Source organism: Arvicanthis niloticus, chromosome 2, assembly GCF_011762505.2.
Source record: "Arvicanthis niloticus isolate mArvNil1 chromosome 2, mArvNil1.pat.X, whole genome shotgun sequence".
Classification (NCBI taxonomy): Eukaryota; Metazoa; Chordata; class Mammalia; order Rodentia; family Muridae; genus Arvicanthis; species Arvicanthis niloticus.
This window is the reverse complement of record NC_047659.1, coordinates 92,439,918-92,463,486: the sequence shown is the minus strand read 5'-3', so window position 1 is coordinate 92,463,486 and position 23,569 is coordinate 92,439,918. Positions and strand designations below refer to the sequence as shown.

Sequence of the window (23,569 nt, the reverse complement as noted above, 5' to 3'; positions counted from 1 at the left end):
GGCTGGTCACTGTGCACGGCTATGGGGCATCCTCTGGGGTATGGGTAACCTCCTAGTAGCTCTAGCTGCAGAGGAGAGCTCTCCCTTAGCATCATCAACTGCTAATAGCCCCTTCCCCATTTGTGCTAGAATTTTGACTGGCTCGATCTGTGCAGGCCCGGTGCAGGCAATCCTAGGTGCTGTATGTTTCTGTGTGCAGTAGCAATGCATGTCCAGAAGTCAGCGTTTCACAGCTCTGCCCTCATCCACCAACTCTCACTCTTTCTGCCTGTTCTTCTGCAGTGTCCTCTAAGCTATCATGGACATGATAGCTGAGCACTCATGGCCACTTCTCCTTGTAACTTGGTAGATAGGAGTCTCTGTAGTAACTGCTCTCCACTGCAAAAAGATGCTTTTCTGACCAAAGTTGAAAGCAACATAAGTCTATACGTATAAACATAAATATTTAGAAGACATGTTGACAGTTGGACAATCCAACAGGTTCCCAGCTGTGGCCTTTGATCTCCCTAGTCCTGGGCTTTTGACAAGGTTTGAAGAACCATGTTTTTCTGTTTCTGTATCTCATGTCCTGGGATTATAGGTGTGTGTCACCATGCCTGGTAGGAATGAATACCTTTTAGCAATTTTTTTATAGTTGTGTGTAAGCAAAAGAATACTCTAAAATATTGAGATTTTAGTAATAGTATTCTTTATGAATTAACAGATTATTCTGTTAGTTGCCAGAATGAACTATTCTTTTCTCATAAACTATGTCTTATTAAGATTTATTTTACTAATATTCATCTGGATTATTAAAGATGCTGGAAAATGACTTTATTTCCTTCCCCTTCCCTCTCTGTTCACCTCTCTGCCCTGTCCTTCCTTTCCCCAACTCCTCAGCTCCCTTTCATGTCCTTCCTGCCCATCCTCTTCCTCTCCCTCTTCACCTCTTCCTCCTCCCTCTTTTCTTTCCTCTTCTTTCCTTTGACTTCTCCTTTCTTCTTTCTTCTCTCATACTCTTTGCTTTTCTTTTTCCCCTTCCTTTCTTCATTTTGTTGAGAAGTACAGTAGCTGCCCCATGCAGCAGGGAGGCATCCTAAAACTGGGTTCCTTCCTTTTCTTCTTCAGAAGTGATTCTTTTTTAGGTTTTGGGGATGTAGTTTGATGGTGGAATCTTCATTTCAGTATTTGAAAAAAGTTTTTTATGTGATTTCAAGGCCAGCCTAGTTTATAGGGAATTCCAAGACAGTCAAGGCTACCCAGAGGAACCCTGTCTTGAAAAGCAACAATAATAGCAACAATAAAAACAAAGCAAAAAAGAGGAATTAAAAATGGGGTCTGGAGAGATGATGGTTCAGTGGTTGAGAATCCTTACTGTTCTAGAGGACCAGAGTTTGCTTGCCAGCACTTTGGATCACTCAGAATCCCTTGTAACTCCACCTTTAGGGGATCTGATACCCTCTTCTGGCCACTATGTAGACAGGGCAGGCCTTAAACTCAGTTCATTATATTTCTTACCAAAATTAGGACACTTACATTTTTCATTTAAATATATTTTCTTTTTTTTTTTTTTTTTTGTTTCCTCCCCCCCCCCCCCCCCCCCCCCCCCCCCCCCCCGTGTTGTGTGTGTGCTCTTGCATGTGTGTGTGAATGACAGGTTCTCTCTATAGCCCCCAAAGCAGTTGTGCTCTTGGCTTCAGTTACAGATCTGTCCACCTGGCTTGTAGACTTTTTGTTTTTAAAAAACAAAAACAGGTTCTCATAGGGCCTTGAACTTTATGTAGCTGAGGCAGACACTGGACTTTTGGTCCCACTGTCAGTCCTTCCCAATGCTGATACTCCATGTGCATTGAACAGTTCATGTACCAGGCAAGCACTTGACCTCTGGCCTACAGCCCAGCCCTAACAGTTGAAGTATGAAAAACACTCAAGTTGTTCAAGAGAGGGAAAGGAGCCAGTCTAAATGCCTCTACTGATGGTCTCTGGTCACTGCTAACAGTTTGGCAGCTTCTTCACACCCCTGCCTGTGGAGGATGCCTCTAACAAGGTGGCACTCGAAACAGTGCCACCTAGCAACAGGTTCCTGCAGCTGATGATGTGAAAAGCCTTACCTTCATTCTTATTTTTGTTTTTTTCTTTTAGACTTAGAGTTTTATTATTTAGTTAGGTCTGTGGCCCAGGCTAGCCTTGAACTTAGGACAGTCTTCATGCCTAAGCTTCCTGAGTGCTGGGATAACAGCATGGCCCACTTTACTCTGCTTTGTGTTTTTGTTAGATGGCTTTTCATTAGTTGTAAGACGTGAACAGTTCTTTTAAGTACACATGAAGACCATGCTGCTTTACAGCATAGCACTTCAGGAGAGGTCTTCCTTGTATTGATTTTTTTTAAGGCAGGGCTTTTGAACTTCAGACCTGTTCTGTCTTACTAGCTCTCTTCTATTTTTGGGAGTGCTTTTCTCTTCTTTGATAAGCTGTCTCTGTTTCTATCATTTATGAAATTCTCAAGAAAAAAAATGAAAAACTTTAATACTAATTGGAAATTTTTTAGGGTGGGTGTGGTGACTCATAGCTATAGATAACACTTGGGAGACAGAGACAGGAGGATCAATGCATTTTGAAGGTTCTCCTGATTTACATACTGACGCACAGGCCAGGGTGGGCTGCCTGTGAGACCCTACCTCAACCCCCTCCTAACCATAAAGAGTTTTAAGTAATGAGTCCTGTGAGTTTCTTAGTAATAAGACCAAATTTTTTACACAGGTGTTTTGATAACTGGTATTGTTTTCTTTTGCTTCTTTATTGTATCTTTATTGATAGGCTGACATGCAATAGGGTAGCCTATGACAATCTGGCAAAGAAGAAAAGATTTGAAAATTTAAATAATGGCCTAAATATGAGAGAACTGAAATGTGGAACATTCTGGTTAACTTAAAAGAATAAAATATGACAAGTGTTTTACAGAATTTGGTGATTATCTAACTGTATTAGTGGTGATGCAGATGGCTGGTAAGTACAGAGAAATAGAAAAGAGAAATAGAAAAGCATTTGGAGGACATTGAACATGAGTAATTAAGAAACACTGGAAACAGTTAACTGCATGCTGACTGAAGAGTTAGGATTTAATTTTTTTTTGATTTATTTTATGTGTATGAGTGTTTTGCCTACATGTATGTATGTGTACCATGTGCATGCCTGGAACTCACTGAAGTCAAAGAGGTTATCAGATCCCTTAGAGCTGGGGTTATGGATGGTTATGAGCCACCATGTTGGTTCTTGGAACAAAGTCTGAGTCCTCTGCAAGGTCCTCTTAATTGCTGAGTCGTGCCTCTAGCTCAAAGAGTTAGGACATTTTCTTGTATTGAAGACCTGAAAGGATTTTGACTAGAAACCAGCATTTTCAAATCCATGTGATCTAACAGCTTCTCTCTGGTATGTTGTCCTAAGAAGTGGGGGCTGGTGAGAAAAGCTGAGGAAATGTTGCTAGTCTGTACAGTCCAAGGACAGGGACATTGAAGACTGGATAGAGTCTGCGGCAGTGCTGCCCCTGGGGGCCTGGAAAACGCTTCAACTCTGTTAAGTTATATTGATGAAATCAGATAGTCTTAAACTATTTCTAATAAGTTTTACCTAGTATTATGCAAAGGAATCTTGCACCAAGAAGCAACAATTTCCACTGATAAGATGTTTACATGTTAGACACGCATGTTCATTTGTCTGCCTGCTTCTGTCCTTTATGTGCTGGGAGTGAATGTGTGAGCTGCCACACCTGGCTGAAACATACTTTTATGTCTTCAAAAATTTTTAGTGTTTGTAATAATTTAATAGCACCCAACTAAATATGCACATTGGGCATGCTCCTTCTTGGGGATTTGCCAGGATACAGAGACTGAGCTTTGAATGTTTCCACTCTGCTTACCATCTAGAATGCATACTATTCAGTACAGCTGAAGGAAAGCCTCAGATTTGGCTGTTAGCATCAATGACCAATTTGAAGTCCTTTTGGCCTACGTGATTTTTTTTTTTTGTCGCCTTTCAGAGAGGACCACATATGTGTCAGGCTTTGCTTTGGAAGTCTTGGAGAATGCAATGCTAGGTAGAACTTACCAAATGATGCCTGTCTGGGCTCACCAGAGTCAGATCCGTGTTGCCAAGTGTGTCTAGATACAGTATTTGGGAAGCAGATGGTGACCCAGTGTTGCTCAGTCCTCTTCTTTTGTGCCTCTGGTGGTGTCTGTTTACTATTAATGGCTAGGGAGTGGCTGTCTTTCTAGCAGGAGGGACCTGGTTTGGATGGCTGTATTGCCGATAGGGTTAAGAAATTGGGAAAAGAACACCTGAGATTTTTTTTGTAGTTTCTCATTTTTGTGTAATGTACACTTCTGTGTGATTTTTGTTTTTTTCAATTGTGTTTTCATTTTTGTTTGTTTGTTTATTTCAGAAACCCCATTTCATTTCACTTTGCCTAAAGAAGGTGATATTATCCCACCATTGACTGGCGCAACCCCACCTTCTATTGGGCACCTAAAATTGGAGCCCAAGAGACATAGTACTCCTATTGGTGAGTGATTAAAAACAAAGATATTTAAGGCATTAAAATAAAAGCTACTTAAAGACCTTACCATTCTTTAAGCAAGTGGTACTTTTCTATCTGAGGAGTTGGTCTGCTTGAGAGGGCTGATGTTTGGTTTGGAGGAGCAGGGTCTGATCTCACTGCCAAGAGATGAGAGGTGGTGAGATGATGGAGAGAGAAGATGGAGGGAAGGAGGGAAGAGCGTCAAGTCTGTCTTATCACCATCAAACTGGAACTAAGCTGGGATATGGAACTGTTTGGCAAGAAAGAGACAAGGCATATGGAGAAGTGCTGTACTCAGTGTGCTTGCCTGATCAGGCTGCTGCTGCATAGGGCAAGAAAGCTTAGGTCCTCCTCTGTCCTTGGAGCAGCGGGTGGATGTCTCCATTAACCTGTTTGTTTTCTCTAGTCAGTGCTGGGAGGTAACAGTCATGCCGCCTGGAGTCTCCTGTTGCCTATGCCTGATGCTGGCAGATGTGGGTTGGCTGAGGGCTCATGCAGCATCCTTTGTCCAGATGCAGAAGTGGAACTGAATCCTCTTAAGACCAGGTGTCAATACTAGTTGGTAGTTGTTGATACTTACAAACAGGACCTATCCTAGGGACCCTCTTTAATCTTGCAGAGTGGTGGAATCAAACAGGCAAATTGATCATTTCAAATTGCTGTTTTTCATGTTCATATTTTAGTGTTCTTTCTTTCTTCCTCCCTACCTCCTTTCTTTCAGGGATTCGCAACTATCCAGAAAGCACCATAGCAACCAGTGATGTCATGTCTGAAAGCATGGTGGAGATCAATGATCCTCTACTTGGGAATGATAAAGGGGATTCTGAGTCTGCCCCAGAAATGGATGGAAAACTGTCTCTGAAAATGAAGCTGGTTAGTCCTGAGACAGAGGCCAGTGAAGAATCTCTGCAGTTTAGCCTGGAAAGTAAGTTTTATGTTTTTATTTGGTAATTAGTTACTCCAGGTTGTCCACATTAGGGGGCTCACAAATGCCTGTGGGTAGGACACCTCTGTGGCACCTGCACACATGAGAACATATCCCACCTCCCATACACATAGTTTAAACAAAGAGTCTAGAGTAGAAAATGTAGGATTGTGGACTTACACTATAAACTTATGTGGACATTTTTTTCAAATGAATGCAAGATGTTTGGTTACAATAAAAAGAGGATGTCAGATGCCCTGGGACTGGTATTACGGATGGCTGTGAGTTGCCATGTGGGTGCTGGAATAAAGTCTGGGTCCTGAGAAGGAATAGGTTCTCTTAACTGCTGAAACTCTCCAGGCACCCCCTCTCCCCAAAATAATTCTTATGAAAGAGCTTGTAAAAAAGCAGAGGGGGGGACTCAGACAGCAGGAGTAAGCCTGTGAGGAGGAAGGTTACAAGAAAATAACAGTGTCAGGTTGTAGGAGCTGAGGTCCAGTAGGATAGGTCAGATGGTGTTAGTTTGAGGCATTTGGGGTGGTACCTAGGAATGGGAGTCATGCAAACATGAGGTCTTAGTGTGGACCAGAGAGAAGACTACTCCATTTATCTCATCCTTGTGCTGTTTCCTCAAGGCTGACAGTTGTCTGTAGTCTTCTCTAGGGTCCAAGCTGAAGCCTCATGTTAGTAAGCTGTCACTGAGAAGCTGGTTCTGGAAGTGGAATTACTAGAGCAAATCCAAGCTTGTTTATCTCATTGTCTTCTAAAACTACCTGTCCTACTTGGAAGGCAGAGGCAGAAGGATCTTTGAGTTTGAGGCATGCCTGGTCTACAGAGTAAGTTTCAGGACAGCCAGGGCTACATAGAAAGACCCTGTCTCAAAACATACAAACAAACAAACAAACAAGCAAATACCCAAAATACCCTGTCCTGGGGCATGATAGCATCCTAAGTATATAAAAGGGAGAGACTATCAGGCAGCTAAGGGTGTTATAGACATTGCAGCCTTGGAAATAGCTAGAAGGTGAGCTTACCGTTGCTCATCCCATAGTATGCGATTGCCTGCAGTAGGAATGAGAAGAAGCAAACTTGTCAACGAGAGAGGCTGTGCTCTATCAGGGGTCTCAGTGGAGACCCTAGTTAGCTGCATCAGTGGGACTGTCCCCATTTATTTCTGCTGGATGTTTTCAGCACCTGATTGGATGGTGTTTTTCTATCTGCTGCTATTCACTGTTTTTTTACTTTTTCTTGCTGTATACTTAGTAAACTCACTCATTTGAAACTGAAGACATGACTGTTATAGATCATTCCCCAGACCAGATGGAACACAGGGCATATTAAGTTGAACCTAGAATGTCAATGGGAATTAAAGTATTACATGATTTCACCCTTACTGTTGTTTTTGGGATGAAATATTAATTCTCAGAGAAATAATTCTCAGAGAGGCTGAGAAAGGGGCTGGTATTTGCTTATGATACCTCAAGTTCTCAGCACAAAGGAGACAGACTTCTCCCAGAGAGACAATGGACAAGTAATAAGAGACAAAGAATGAGGGGGAAGAGAAGAGAAGAGAAGAGAGGAGAGGAGAGGAGAGGAGAGGAGAGGAGAGAGGGAGAGGAGAGAGGGAGAGGAGAGAGAGAGAGGGAGAGGAGAGAGGGAGAGGAGAGAGGGAGAGGAGAGAGGGAGAGGAGAGGGAGAGGAGAGGGAGAGGAGAGGGAGAGGAGAGGGAGAGGAAGAGGAGAGGAAGAGGAGAGGAAGAGGAGAGGAAGAGGAGAGGAAGAGGAGAGGAAGAGGAGAGGAAGAGAAGAGGAAGAGAAGAGGAAGAGAAGAGAAAAAGAGAAGAGAAAGAGAAGAGAAAGAGAAGAGAAAGAAAGAGAAGAGAAGAGAAGAAGAGAAGAGAAGAGAAGAGAAGAGGAAGGAATGTTTGTCCCATTAGGAGAAAAGGACTGCCTCTGGATAGAGAGGAGACAGACTGACCCATAGGCAAATGGCGACCTATAAAAGTAAAAGGGGAAACCCCATGTTAGGATAAGGTGTTTAATTTTAACTGAGCATATTAGGTGAGTCAAAGGGGGCTTTTGGTTTCTGGACCTTAATACTTTAATAGCTGGACCTTGGTAGTCAGCCTCAAGAGGAGGAAGTAGCCAAGTAAGGCAGTAGACCTTGGTGGCTAGCTTTAGGAATGAATTCTAATGGTTTTTAGCATGGAAGGGAGGATAGGGGAGAAGGGCAAGGCCTATCAGAGCCATGTTTGCCATGCTTGGACTGGCTAGGGTGCCTTCATTATGCTGATGACGGTATTTGGGAGTCTTGAACAGTAGGACCTCAAATTCAAGGCCATGCTGAGCTGAGAAAATGGAGGTGGGACAGGGAGAGAGATGAGAGAACAGGTGGGGTCATGTTAGCACTGAACTCAACTTGACCTTTAGATGGGAATTGCTCCTGAGAGACAGAGGAGCTAAACTAAGCATGATCAGTCACACTGACAGGTAGGACTCCACCTCCTTTTTTTTTTTTTTTTTTTTTACCCCCACTAGGAAGGTAGTATCTGGGGCACTCAGATTTATTGACTTCATTTCACCCTCTCAGCAGTTTACCCCTGCCACCAGTGACCACAGTATTTTACCCTGAGGCTGACTAAGCTCAGGTCCAGCCATCCTTTTTCTGAACAGGAAGGGCTCTAACTACTGAACTCTGCTGCTTCTGTGATGGGCAGTTGAGTCATGAGTGTTTTGTGAATGTCTGAAAACACTTAAGAGCTGTGTTTTTCTGAGACCGGAATAAATTGCGAATGAGATGAACACAGTGTAATCCCTTGATGCTTAGTGACACGGTTATGAAAACGCTGTCTTCCTCTTAGCTTTGCAGTACATTATTGTTGCTGGCTCTTCCGTGCGAAGTGTCCTTTCAAATATCTGTCCTTAAAACATTTTTTAAAGTGAATTTATGTATATGAGTTTTACATGTATGTATGTATGTGTAACGTGTGTGCCTAGAGCCTGTGAAGTTCAGAAGAATCCTTTGGGGCTGGAGTTAAAGATGGTTGTGAGCTACCATGTGGGTTCTGGCAACTGACTGAACCCAGGTTGTCCCCAAGAGCAACAAACAAGTGTGGGTAAAGCCCTTTGGCAAGGCCTTGAGTGCCTTCTATGTACGAGTGTTTCTAAAGTGAGCCATTTAGTTTATGCATTATCTCAGCACATTTTCCTATACATTTATTTATTTATTTTGAGATAGAGTTTCATTATATAGCTCAGGCTGTCCTAGGATTATTGTGTAGCTCAGGTTGGCTTTGCACTTAAGCTTCCCAAAATGTTGACATTACAGGGGTGTGTTCTATTTCACCTGGCTTGTCACATAGTTTATTCAGGTTTTTTCTTTCTTTGTTTTGTTTTTAAATAAAGTATTAGCTCAGCATCGAGGTGCACACCTTTAATCCCAGCACTTGGGAAGCAGAGGCAGGTGGGTCTCCCTGACTTTGAGACCAGCCTGGCCTACATAGACCCTATCTCAAAAAAATTCTTTTTTTAGTTTATAAATATTTTTAAAAAGGTTGATTTATGTACTTTATGTATATGAGTGTTTTGTCTGCATGTACATTTGCACATTAGAAGAGGGCATCAGATCCCATAGGGCTACAGTTACAGATGGTTGTGAGCTACCATGTGGGTGCTGGGAATTGAACCCAGGACTTCTAGAAGAGCAGGCAGTGCTATTAACTGCTGAGCCATCTCTCTCTACTGTCCCAACCCCACCTTTTTTTTTAGGGTTTTTTTGTTTGTTTGTTTGTTTTGTTTTTATTTTCTCATGTGAATTTTAAGTTTCTCATATGGGAAAGTGACTCATGATTCAGATGGTTCAGTTTTCACTTACAGATACTATAGATTGCAGTTCTGGCGAAGTACATACGTTTTCTGTAGGAAATCTGAGATGAAATAAAATGGTAGAGATGAGAAAAGCTTGTGCTGCTAATGCATGTCTTTTCTGTTGCCGGTTAGCTTCCCTTGTCTGTGTCTCCTGTTGCTGGTGTGGCAAGCAGACAGAGGCGGTAGCCTGGGGTGACTGGTGTGGCAAGCAGACAGAGGCAGTAGCCTGGGGTGACTGATGTCTGCTTTTCTCTCCTTCCTCTCACTGCTTTTGTTTTTGTCCAGAGCCTACAACTGCTGAGAGAGAAAATGGATCTACTGCCATTCCTGAGCCTGTTGCCAGGTAACCTGGGCTTCTTGTTACTTAGAGGAGTTTGATACAAAGGTGCTGCTTAAAGAGAGGACCACATGAAAACATCAAAGCCCAGCATAAAGATTCAGCAGCATGTTGAATTATAGGCTTCCTTGGTAATTTTATGTCTAACAAACTTTTGTGGTTCTTACTGTTAGAATACCTGGTGGTTTTCTCACCATTCATGTATGTACCTTTTTCTTTGTCTGTTGATGACCAAAGGAAATAAAGGGCCAAAGGAGATGGCTCTGGACACGTTGTCCTGCGTTCAGTACTCGGCTGCAGCCTCAGGACATTCTGCCTTTTCTTGCCAAGTATTTGCCAACTGAGCTATGCTGAGCTTTTTTTTTTTTTGCTTTGTCACAAATGCTGCAAAGCATTGTGTGAAGTATGCTGGGATATGTAGTGAAGTATGCTGGGATATGCAGTGAAGTATGCTGGGATATGTAGTGAAGTATGCTGGGATATGTAGGCTCTGGTGGCTGTGGGAACAGGGTTGTTTGTTTCTTGTGTGAGGCATCCCAGCGGGGAAAACCCAAGCCAGAGGTTGGTGACACACAAGTGAAGGCTGTAAGGCCAGCACAGGCAGCCATTGTGAGTAAAGCCATTGGCTGTGAGAGTGCGGACTACCGAGGATGACACCTACACCTGTGCTCCATTAAGAGTTCTTTGAATCTGCCAGTGACTGTCAGTTTTTAGTGAGCTGGCTGGGCTAGAGCGCAGTTGTGCTTGCCTGACTGAGGACTGTCGTTCAGTCCCTACTGTGACAAATAAGTGACACTTTCAAAAAAAGGATTCTAGCTTAGTATTGCCAAATCTTAAAAAAATTGAAGAGAATTTTTAAGTTTTTTTTTTAAAAAAACAAAGTGCCTACTGAGTATAAATGACCCTCTTTGTGGGTTTCTGAACTTTTGGGGAGAATGTAGGAAGGAAAGGTGAGGAAGAAGCAAAGGATGGTGGGTTATGGGAAAGATGAAAGTCATTGGTGTTACCATGAAGCATTTTTTTTTAAAATTTAACAATCTATGCTTAAGAAATCTGTTAATTTTTTTGACCATTGGGTTCATATTAAGAAGTTATTGAAAGAGGATGCAGACTTGGCTCAGTGGTTAAGAGCACTGGATGTTCTTCAGAGGATCTGGGTTCAATTCCCAGCACCCACATGGCAGCTCACCGATGTCTGTAACTCCTGTCCCAGAGGTCTGGTGCCCTCTTCTGGTCTCTTTGAGTTTCAGGCATTTTTGCGGTACAGAGACACACATGCAGGCAAAATACCTGTATATGTGAAAAGATAAAATAAAAAACAAATTGTTAGGAAAATAAGACATTTCAAATAAGATTTGTGTTGTAAATGCTTGTTGCATCCTCTGCATTTAGGTGAAGCATTTGAGTGTTTGTGAGAGACACTGGATTCTGTTCAGAATACTTGATGCCACCTTAGTTTTTCAGTCATTTCACTGTGGGAAGACTAAAGTGTAGACAACAATAGAGATAGTGTAATATGGGCAGCCATATTGTAAGTGGCCAGTCTTCTTTGATTATAAAATCTTGGGAGTACCCCCTTCCACCAGTCAGTTATTTTGAAGATGATTCTGTTTCATATCATTTTATGTAACTATTTCAATGCTAGCTCTAAAAGATAAAAACTCTTATTTTAAATTAAGCAATTGTTACCATGCTTTTGACAATAGTGATTTCTTAATGCTATTAAGCATATGGTGTTATCAAGATCCCAAATCTACAAATCACATCCAATTAATATACTTAGTTTTGTTTGCTTTTAAAATCAAAATTCCTCTCTTGTTCCTCTTCCAAGTTATCTTCTAAAGGGACTAGATTGTTCATCCTATTTATTCCTGGATTTTTCTCTTTATATCCTTTTAGTATTTAATAGAATCTCTCCAGTGACCTCACTGAAGGTTTTTTTCTGTGTGTTTTGCCTGCATCTGTGTGCATGTACTACACATGTGTCTGGTGCCCATGGAGGACAGAAGAGGGTGTCAGATACCCTGGAACTGGAGTTACAGATGGTTCTGAGTTGTCATGTGGGTGCTGGGAATGGAACCTAGGTCCTCTGGAAGAGCAGCCTAGTGCTCGAAACTGCAGACACATCTCTTCAGTTCCTATACTGAGAGAGTTTTATTGTGCTAATTTGAAACATATTTGGGGGTAATGTAGATTGGAGTTTGGGATGCCAAGGAACTCTATGTCTAGAGTAAGTAGAGTGATCTCCAGAGGTACTTTTCCATTTGAAACTTACAAGATGCATTGCTTTAATGTGTTATGTTAGTCCCCAAAAGCCCGTGCCTGTGTTTGGCTGCATCTATGAAGCCCATCAAGAGAAGGATGCTCAAAGTGAGGATTCTCCCTCTGGACCCAGCAGGTAAACATTTTCTTTTTCTTTTTTTGGTATGAGGTTTTATTATGTAGCCCTGGCTGGTCTTGAGCTTACAGAGCTCCACCTGCCTCTGCCTCCTGAGTGCTGTGATTAAAGACTTGTGCCATACTGTCTGGTGTATTTTCTGCAGCATTGATTCATTGTATGGTTGATTCCATTTCATGGTATTGATTGGCACTGTCATGTGAGGTTGGCTGTTTAAGTATTTACCTGTTTGTTTACTTGCTATATTGTTGTATGTTGTTTTGCCCAGGCTTGCCCTAGGCTTGCCCTAGGCTTCTGGGCTTAAGCATTGCTCTTGCTTCAGCTTCTTGAGTAGGTGGGACCACAGGTGCATGACTATTTGTCTGTTTGTTTGCTTGTTTGTTTAGTTTTATCGAGACAATATTTCTCTGTGTAGCCCTGGCTGTTCTGGAACTTGTCCTGTAGACCAGCCTGGCCTTGAACTCAGAGATCTGAAAGGCACCATATCTGTCTATTTATTTATTTTTAAAGATAAATATTCTTTTATAATTTTACATTACAAAATTTTATTTTCATTACAACTGAATTTTGTAATGTAAAATGAATTTTGTAATTCATTTGTAATGTGTTTGGTGTGTGTATGTGTGTATGTGTGTTTGAGAGGGAGAGAGAGCAGTATATGCTGTCCCTCCACTAGAGCAGTATGCATCCTTAAACCTTCCCCCCATTCTGCCCCCCATGTCATTTCTCTAGCCCTCCTTCCCTGTTCTTTTAGTGTCTCTCACTGAATCTGGAGCTCACAGATTGGCTAGATTTGCTGACTGTTAAGCTCAGGGATTCTCATGTTTCTCCCATTTCCCTACCCCAAGCACAGAGATTGCTAACAGAAGCTTGTCAACCAAACCTAAGTGTTGATGACTACAATTTTAGCATTGATCATTTGTCAAGCACTCCTAGGAAAATGAGAAGTACCAAATTCCTGATGTTTGGTAGTAATCTGCTAACACTGCTAATATTGTATTGAGTCACTGTCACCCCACCCCCACCCAGACTTTCTTGAGTCATGGTCTCACTCTGTGGCCCTGGCTAGCCTGGAACTCAGTATGTAGATCAAACTCACACAGATCCACCTCACTCTTCTGGGATTGAAGGAGTGCTTCATCATGCCCTGCTCAACACTTTTGGTCTTTAAAGAATAACAGTTCTGATTAACTCTTTAGAGACAGGGTTGGGATTGGGGAGGGGGAAATCATAAAATATCCGTCTTAGGGAAAAAATTCTTAAACAAAACATAACTTTGCTTTAGAAGTAAAATTATATTCACAGGCTCTACTCTGAATAGTTTCTGAGGTGTCTTAGTTTCTTGGACCACAATAACTGCTGTAGGCTGGGTAGCTTATGAGCCACAAAAATTTATTTGTTAACATCTGTGGGCTCTGGGCAGTCATAGATTAGAGCTGGCAGTTCTTGGAGTGGTTCACAAGTGCACTCACAGCCTCAGGACAGTTGTTCCTTTGTCATGGGACGGCTTCCCAAAGCTGTCACTCTCAGTGCAGTTCCATGGGCTGTGGGGCTTTATGAGTTTCAGGCTCAGATTCATTCTGTAGTGTGAGGTAAATGTGCAAGCTTGTTTAAGGATGGGGAACAATTGCAGTCTTGACATTAGCATTTGAGTCCTGTCAGCTTGTGTGGCAGTTTGTTTGCTTGTATGTTAGGTGTCTTAAAGCTTAACATGACTCGAGGTGGGTTGTTTCATTATTGCTTTGTTTTGTGCAGCTGGGGGTGCTTATGTGTCTGCTGAGCTCAGCACTTTATGATCGATCATTCATAGATGATCTATCTATGCTATCCAGGTGTTTCCTTGTAGTGTGTTCTGTCCTCATTCTCAGTGGCCCGTGTGTCCTCATTCAGCCAGTGTTCCTGACAAATAGGACAGGCTTCAACAACTCAGATGCTCCTTTCAGGTGGAAGGCTGTTCAAGTCCATTGCCTGTTAGCACTGAGTAACAGAGACCTGCAAAACTCATTACCCAAGCAGGGAGAGAGCCCTGACAGACCTTTTGCCCACTGAGGGTGATGTTGCTGCTGTGAGTGAGTGCCAAGCTTTGTTTTTCTCTGGCCAAAATGTGGCAACAATATGCCCTGGTTTTTAAGCTCCTTCTATCTGTTCTTCAGGGCTAGGACATTGTAGACTCAGAATGGATTTTTGTTTGATTGTTTGTTTGTTTGTTTGTTTGTTTGTTTTAGAAAGCCTTAGTCTGTAGCTCAGGCAGACCTAGAATTCAACTGTGACACCCAAGGCAGGCCTTGAAGGTTCTGCAGTCCTCCTGCCTGGACTGGGATTACGGGTGTGAGTCACCACACCTGGTCATTTAGTTCACCTTTTTTTTTCTTTCTATTTACATGTGACATAGCCTTGAAATGTATTCATTTATGTTTATTTACTATGGCAGTAGCTTACTGATTTTGTACTTTATTTATTTATGGAATATTCATTCTTTTGCTCAAAGTGCAGATATTAAGCACCTGTGTCACAGTTAACTTGAGATACTAACTTGATACAACTTAGGGCCACCTGGAAAAGGGAACTTCAACTCAAGAATTGTCCAGATTAGTTTGGTCTGGGGCCATGTCTGTGAGGCATTTTCTTAATTGTAATTGATGGAGGAGGGCCTAGCTCACTGTGGGCGGCGCCATTTGTAGGTGGTTAGGCCTGGGCTGTATAAGAATGGTAGCAGAAGCAACCCAGAGGAAGCCAAGCCAGTAAGCAGCAACCCGCCAAGGTCTCTGCTTCAGTTCCTGCCTCCAAGTGCTGCCATTAGTTCCTGCTCTGGCTTCCCTTGTCAATGGACTGTAATCTGTAAGCCAGAGAAACCCCTTCCTATCCTCAAGGTGCTTTTGGTCAGTGTTTTATCATAGCAATAGAAACCAAACAAAGGCAACCTGTATTCTATCAAGCTTTGTGTTAAGCATTTCACATATAAAGATAGACAAATTTGTGTGTAACCTGATTAGAGCTAGTCTGCATGTCTTATTTTAGAGAACTGTTAACATTTACAACCTCCAGTCCCTTGGAAATGATAGTATTTGGCTTAGAGGCAATACCAGTGAATGCGTATAGGATAAATAAGTCAGAAGAGGGGATCTCAGCTGAGGAGTTGCCTCCACTAGATGGCCTGCAGGCAAATCTGTGGCAGCATTTTCTTGACTAGTGATTCATTGTGGAAGGGCACAGCTCGTGATGGGTGGCGCTCCTAAGCAAGTGGTCCTGGGTTCTATAAGAAACCAGACTAAGCAAGCCATGGGGAAAGCATTAAGCAGCACTCCTTTTCTGGTCTTTGCTTCGGTTTCTGTCTCCATGTTTCTGCTATCAGTCCCTGCCCTGTCTTCCCTTGATGAGCTGTAATTTGTAGGCCAGGTAAACCCTTTCCTCCCAAGTTGTCTTTAGTCATGGTTTTTATCACAGCAATAGAAACCTAATTAAGACACCCTGGTTCTTCATTCCCACAAATGGGAAACTAATGAAGAGCTGGGGCTGGATCTTAAGTAATGTCTACAGTTTTCCTGAGGTGTTTAGTGTAGATATGCCCAGGAAGCTCAGCCCTGAAACACTGGACACATGCTGCGATCACCAGAAGGCCTTTTGACCTGGAAAGACCAGAATCTTACCTGGAACTTTCTTCCTTGAAGGTTGTAAGTCTTCTCCTAAATTACTGTTCAGGAGGGAGCAGACCACATGCATAGTGTAGGAGTCAGTAAAGAAGGTTAAAGTCGTTCATAAAACCAAAGAGACATCAGTGACTAATAGCTCTGTCTCTGTCTCTCTGTCTCTCTGTCTCTCTGTCTCTCTCTCTCTCTCTCTCTCTCTCTCTCTCTCTCTCTCTCTCTCTCTTCCCTCCCTCCCTCTCTCCCTCCTTTTTTTCTTTCTTAGTCCCACCTTGTAGCCCTGGCTGTCTTGGAACTCACAATGTAGACCAGGCTGGGCTGGAACTCACAGTGATTCATCTGCCTCTGCATCCTGAGTGCAGCTTTAGAAGTGGATTGATAAGCTGCCTTGGATTGCTTGTGGTTCATAGGGTTTACCTCTTGTTACCAGCCTCGTTCCTATGTGTGCTTTTAGAGCCGTCTTAGTTCACTTAGTGCATGTTTGTGTTGCTGATGTCAGAGCCCAAGCCATGAGGAAGGGGCTTTAATTTGACTGATGGATGTGCTTGAAGATTAAGGGGCTGCATCCAGTGATGACTTTGTTTTCTTTTTTGGAATTTGGGTTTTTTGTTTGTTTGTTTGTTTGTTTGTTTGTTTATACAAGTCAGGGTTTCTCTGTGTAGCCCTGGCTGTCCTGGAACTCACTCTGTAGACCAGGCTAGCCTGGAACTCAAGAGATCCACCTGCCTCTGCCTCCTGAGTGCTGGGATTAAAGGCATGTACCACCATTGCCTGGCCAATGATGACTTTCTTAATGGTGGACTCCCAAGAAAATGTAGAGCATTACATTTAAGAGAGAGGATATGTGTGTCTTTCTCTTGAGACAGGCTCTAAATATGTAGCCTTGGCTGGCCTGGAATTCTCTAGTAAACTAGGCTGGCCTAAAACTCATAGAGATCTACTTGCCTCTGCTTCCTGAGTGCTGAGATTAAAGGTGCGTACCATCACACCTCACAGACCTATCTTTTTATTAAGCCACCAGTATTTATTCATAAATGCCCTATACCCCAGTGACCTTGTCAGATCTTAATTATTTCCCAAAGACCCAACTCAAATACTGTACACAATTGGATTTAGCGTTTATCCTTTTGATACATCATCACAATGGGGATTGTTTTATTTCTATTATTTTTTGAGACAGTTTTACAATACAGCTTTTGTTGTCCCTGAATCCATGGTCTTTAGCATCCTGAGTACTAGGATTATAGACATGTACCACCACACTGTCTTAGAGGAATAAGCTGCATTCAAACCATGACACATGGCATCTTTATCATTTTCAGGGGGAATTTGCTCCATTTTCCAAGTGCTCAAGAAGACAAAGAAAAACCGGATGTTACTCCAAAGCTCAGACAGAGTGAACAGCCTGTGAAGCCAAGTGAGCCTGTCAAAGATGCTGCTGCTTCTGAGGACTCTGCTTCTTCTGTTTCCCAGCAGAAGGCCTCACAGGGGTTGTTAAGTCCTCAAGGGGAAGTGATGGAAACAGACCTGCTAGAAGGACTGGGTGCTAACCGGGACAGACCTAGTAAGATCTTGATGGACAAGCCCACCCAGAGTAACATAGGAATCCAGACCATGGACCATTCCCTATGTGCCCCAGAAACTGTTTCAGCAGCAACCCAGACTGTGAAGAATGTATGTGAGCAGGGGACCAGTACAGTGGAGCAGAACTCTGGGAAACAAGATGCCACCGTGCAGACTGAGAGAGGGAGTGGAGAGAAACCTGCCAGTGCTCCTGTGGACGACACAGAGTCCCTCCACAGCCAGGTGGGAGCATAGCTGGGTGCTTCAAGGGTCCTGCTATACAGACTGCATTCTCTGAGGGTCTCAGTTTGGTGCTTCTCATAACAGTCTTATGTTTTTAGTCTTATGTATGTGTGTGCGTGCCACATGGGGAATGTGTGTGAAAGTCAGAAGACAGCTTTAGGTGTTAGTCCTCAGGTGTTTTCCATTTTTTTGTTTGAAACAGGACCTCTCATTGGTCAGAAACTTTCCCAGATAGGCCAGGCTAGCTGATCTCTTGAGTTTGGGGTCATGTCTCTTCCTATCTCACTGTTGTTGGGAGTAGATAGACCACTGTACTCAGCTTTGCAAGTTGGTTCTGGCAGTCTGAGCTCAAGTCTTAATGCTTTACTGATTAAGCCATCTCCCCAGCTCCAATGACATTTGTTTTTGTTGTTGTTTTTTCTTTTTATCTTATTTGTTTTTTGACACAGGGTCAGTCTCACTTGGCTGGCCTGAACTCAAAAAGATACTTCTGACCCTGCCTCCCAAGTGTTGGGAATAAACGTGTGTGCCAGCATGCTCTGGCTAATAATTTTTTTAATTAAAAAGATTGACAGAGGACTAGAGTAGGGATAAGGTATGCTATCTAGGATTGCTTTTATTGTAGGTATTGGTAGAATTGTCATAGAGGTTTCATGTTCTATAAAAGGGGAATTACTTGTTTCTCGTGATGATTGTTGATGGTGATGATTGTTGATGGTGGTGATGGAGGATGGGCTGTAAATGAGTCATTGAGTACCAGGTTTCAATGCTAATGGAGAAGCTTTAAGGGTTGAGGGATAAAACATTTATTGCAACATTCAGCATGTCTGAAGATATTGATGAGTGCTGTTACCTATTGATTTTCTTATAAAGATTAATTAATTTTATTTTTTGTATGTGTCTGTTGCTGTGTATATATGCCATGTTAGTGCAGGTGCTCATAAGGACCAGAAGAGGGTGCCAGATCCTCTGGAACTGGAGTTACAGATCTATGTGAGCTGCCATGTGGATGCTGGGAATCAAACCAGTGCTCCTAATTGATAAGACATATCTCTAGGACCATCCCTCTCTTAAGATTGATTTTAAATTCTGAGAGAGAGAGAGAGAGAGAGAGAGAGAGAGAGAGAGAGAGAGAGAGAATGAGAGAGTGAATGAGAGAGAGAGAGAGAGAATGAGAGAGAGAGGATGAGAGAGAGAGAGAGAGAGAGAGAGAGAGAGAGAATGAGAATGAATGTGTCAGACACACACACAATAATTCAGGTTCCTGAAGACACACATTAATGCAGCTGACTGGGGAGTCCAGAGCAGGGCGTTGGATCTATGAGAGCTGGACTTGCACGTATTTGTGAGTCACCTAGTGTGGGTGTTGGGAACTGAACTCTGGTTCTCTACAAGAGTAGTGAGTACTCCTAACCAGTTAGCTGTCTCTCTAGTGCCTACCTATTGATTGTTATGGGTGTTATTTTAGCAACCGCTTTTGATAGATATAACTACAATGCCATGCAGAATGAGAGAATGTCTTTCAGAGCTAGTTTCTCCTGCTGAGAAAGTGCTAGGGGCTGGAGAGATGGCTCAGTGTGCTAAGAGCCTTGTTGTTCTTCTAGAGGACCTGAGTTTAGTTCTCAGCATCCATGCTGGGCAACTCACCCCTGTCTGTAACTTCAGCTGGCCTCCGAGGGTATATACTCTCACATATGACATATGTTCATCATAGACATATGCACATAAATAAAATGAATCTTAAGACAAATGCTCAGAAAATGCAGCTGGTGTATCGGTAAAGTGTTGGGAAAGTTCTGGAAAATGGAGTGTGGGGAACTTGAAACTGGTGTGGTCTTTTGAAGGACTGTTAGAGACAAACGCTAGGTGGAGTTTTTCTGAGTGTCGGAGCTTTTTAAAAAAAAATCTCTGAAATAGCTCAGACTCAGGCCAGTGCTCAGTGAAAGTCCAGGGCTGCTCTCAGGCTCCCTAAGCGTGTATGTGTTTGAAGTGTGTATGGAACTAGGTTTTCTGTGGTGGGAAAATGACCTTTTCCCATCCAGTAATAATGGAATGTGGAAAATAGTCAACTTATTTAACTTTGGAGACTCTTCTCACAAGTTAGAGCTTAGATTATCTGCCTTCCTCTCAGACTCTTGTCTTTATCAGCTAAATATGTCCCTTGAAGGGTTCTCTTTTATGGGCAGAAACTGTTTAGATCCCAGGATGCAAGATGGGCCAGCTAGTGGGGACCAGTCAGTGCACAAGTTACTTGAGGCTGTCATGGTTCTGGTACACAATGATCGATACGCAGTAGCTGTGTTCTAACCTCATTAAACAGAGTCACATATCTGGAAACGTTTGAAGAGTTGATTTAGGGTCCATGTTTTAAATTTTATATCTCTGTTTTACTCCACAGCTAAAGTCAGAGTTAGAATTGTTCAGTTATATTATTGAAAATAATTTGGGTTTTCTACCTGCTCCTCCATAGAATGTAGAGCCAGTGGGTTGAGGACAAGGACAGCACTGAGATGTGGTAGAGGTGTTATGAGAAGACAGACCAAGTGCTGGCAAGTCTTAGCTACCAGCAAGTCCTAAGTAATAAACACTGGCGGGCTCTAAGAAGCTACTGATTAGGGCTCGTGAGCACATAGGGCTTTGAGATCTCGTTTGCAAGCAGTCCTTTTTATCAAAATTATCCAGATCTGACTAAAGCATAATCTTGGGGCCCATTTGGCACTAGAATGTGAACATGAGGGTTGGGGAGATAGTTGGGTTCATAAAGTGCTCAGTGCTCAACCGTGAGGGCTGCAGTTCCATTCCCTAGAAGCCATGTCAAAAACCCCGATGGAGGAGTGTGCGCCCTGGGATCCTGGCATTGTGGCAGCAAAGGCAAGTTCCTGGGGCTTGCTGAGCAGCAGCCAGTCTAATCCAATTGGCAAACTCTAGGTTTAAGGGGAAAGAGTAATTGTAGACACATTGACCCTTAGGCTGTCATGAACATTCACAGACACATGTGTGCACACACATACACACACAGATTTAGAAGAAATTATGACCATGAAACAGCCTGGTTCTTGTTTGTTGTTTGCTTGTTTGTTTGAATAGTGGTCTAAGAATTTCTTAGTTTGTTATTTTTATATTAATCGGTAATTAATCGGCATTTGAATTTCTCAAGCCCTGAATGAATTACACCTGTCCTGATCTTTCTAGCAGTCTAGTTTGGATCTATGGTGCACATAAGCTAGTCACCAAATATTTGCATAATGTTTTTTGAATGAAAGAAGCTTATTTTTTTGAAGTAATACGAAATTGTCAAAAAATAGGTTTTGTTCAAGCTATTTTTTGTCTTTTTCTTTGTTTTTTTTTTTTTTTTTTTTTTTTTTTGGGGGTTTTTTTTTTTGTTTTTGTTGGTTTTTTCAAGACAGGGTTTCTCTGTGTAGCCCTGGCTGTCCTGGAACTCACTCTGTAGACCAGGCTGGCCTCGAACTCAGAAATCCGCCTGCCTCTACCTCCCAAGTGCTGGGATTAAAGGCATGCGCCACCACCACCCGGCTGTGCAAGCTATTTTTTAATGGTAAATCTTAAAACTGTTTTATTATTTTTATTTTATGTGTTTGAATTTTGCATGAATATATTTAAGTGCACTGAATAGTACTGGATCCCCTAGCACTGGGGTTTATAGACAGTTGTGAGCTGCCATGTGGATGGTGGGACTTGAACTTCAGGGCTCTGGTAAGAGCAGTAAGGGTCCCTAACCACTGTGCTATTTCTTCCCTTCTAGATATACGATCTTAATTTGTTGTTGTTGTTTTGGTGACAGTGCCCCAGGTTACCTCGGTGCTAGCCTCAAACTATATAGTCTAGAAATGGCTTTGAACTTTTGACTCTTCTGCCTCTACCTCCAAGTGTTGGGATTATAGATGTAAAACTACCATGCCCAGCTTTCTGACTTAACCCTTTAGTTAAAAAAAATCTATTCCTTGTGTCTTAATGGGATTTTTGTGACAAAACACCATGACCAAAAGCAACTTGGGGCTGAAAGGGTTTATTTGGCTATATATCCAGAGTCATAGGCCATTGAGGGCTCAAACAACAGGAACCAGACACAGGAGCTGATGCCCAGGCCATGGAGGGCTCCATTTAGTGGCTTACTCCACATGGCTTGCCTAGTCTCCTTTTTTTTTGTTGTTGTTGTGGTTTTGTTTTGTTTTGCTTTGATTTGTTTTGAGTCAGTTTTCTTCTGTGTTGCCCTGTCCTTCCTGGAATTCGCTCTGTAGATCAGACTAGCCTCCAACTCAGAGAGATCCACCTGCCTCTTGAGTGCTGATTCAACCACTGGCTCAGCCTGATAGAACCCAGAACCACTGGCTGAGGAGTGGCACCACCCACAGTGGGCAGAGCCCTCCCACATCAGTCACTAAGAAAATGCACTACAGCCAGATCTTCTGGCAGCATCGGTGAGGTTCTATCCTCTGCGATGACTCTATGGGTTAAGTTAACCTAAAACTGGGCAGTACACCTTGGTGAGTAAGTGGTGGCTGGTGACCTATCTAGGGAGACCCCATATCTAAACAAAGTAACAAAACCCTCAAAACTATTCCTTGGAACAGATAGAGTTTCCTATTTAATCTCAGGAGAAAGCAATGTCTTTTTTGTTACTGAACTGGTTTTCATTAGTTAACAGGTGTTGATTCTGGGCTTCTGAGGGTCAAAGAGCATCTGTATTTAAGGGAAATCACTTTTATCATCAAAATTCAAGATTAGCTGGTTGTGGTGGCACATACTTATCATTATCAGACTCTGAGGCAGGAGGATCCTGAGTTGGAGAGATTAGCCTGGGGTACATAGTGAGTTAAAGACAAGTCTGAGCTATACAATGAAACAAAAAGTTGAAAAAATTTAGAATGCTTATTTGTTCAAAATAATGTGCTAGATATTATGATTGAGCTTTGTCACTTCAGGTCCAGTGAGGCAGACACAGATTTCTGCGGCCTCTTCTCAGTCTTCCCTGTGAATAAATGGAGCACTCATCACGGCAGATCGGTTCCGGAGCCTTCTTACTGTTCATCTGACAGTTTACCGTGAAAACAGACTCCATTCCACTTTCTGTTCACTGATTTTGTTCAGACCGTGTTGTGTCTTTTGTTGTAGGGGGAAGAGGAATTTGAAATGCCCCAGCCTCCACATGGCCATGTCTTGCATCGCCACACGAGAACGATTCGTGAAGTCCGTACACTTGTCACCCGTGTCATCACAGATGTTTATTATGTGGATGGAACAGAAGTGGAAAGGAAAGTAACGGAGGTAATAACTGCATCCCCCGACTCCCCGCCCTTCCTGTCCCTGAGTCCTTTCCCACTCCCCTCTCTCAACCCTGGGTCACTAGGCACTGCCACTCTTTCCTTCAGTTTCTTTTTTTTGTTTGTTTGTTTTGCTTTGCTTTTGAGACAGAGTTTTTTTTATTTATTTATTTTTTTTTTAATACAGCCCTGGCTGTCCTGGAACTTGCTATGTAGACCAGGCTGACCTCTTAACTCACAGAGATCTGCCTGCCTCTATCTCCTGAGTGTTTCCACTGCCTGACTGGTTTGTTTCTTATTGTTGCTTAAGCTTCTTAACCCGTTGTGTAGCCATTCTTGAACTTCTAATCTTCTTGTCTCCGGGTCTGATTATGTTTCTGACAAACCTAAGGCCACATGGGAGGGGGGGGCGATCCCCCAACTGCACTCCACCCCAAGCCTGTGGGGTTTCTTTCCTTTTAACATTCATTCATTCATTCATTCATTCAGTGTGTGTATTCATGTGGGTGTACGTGTACAGTGGCCCATGTGTGACAGCTTTTGGAGGAAAGCTTTCAGAGTCAGCTCTCCTAACATCATATGGCTCTGGGTCATCAGACTTGGGTCATGCAGCATCATATGAGACATTTTGTCATGTATCCTTGCCCTCCTTCAGACTATAAATTCTCAGAGGAGAAATTTTCCAAAAGGTAGAAGTCAAAAACAGCCATTTGTTTACCTTTTCGTAGTATTACATAAATATGTGTGGTATATATTGTC

At 42.6% G+C, this 23,569-nt stretch overlaps 1 protein-coding gene across 12 annotated transcripts in view; it reads left to right on the top strand.

The window, feature by feature from the left end:
• The window catches only part of Tp53bp1 (tumor protein p53 binding protein 1), a 91,293-nt gene that overhangs the window by 55,341 nt on the left and 12,383 nt on the right, over window positions 1–23,569 (top strand). For 8 of the 12 annotated variants that reach the window (XM_076929578.1, XM_076929580.1, XM_076929581.1 and 5 more), the window contains 6 exons: window positions 4,418–4,537; window positions 5,274–5,477; window positions 9,629–9,686; window positions 11,986–12,078; window positions 17,045–17,528; window positions 22,662–22,814. In XM_076929578.1, the coding sequence (XP_076785693.1) occupies window positions 4,418–4,537; window positions 5,274–5,477; window positions 9,629–9,686; window positions 11,986–12,078; window positions 17,045–17,528; window positions 22,662–22,814 (1,112 nt within the window). The other 4 variants (XM_076929584.1, XM_034494452.2, XM_076929583.1 and 1 more) reach the window with 2 other exon arrangements.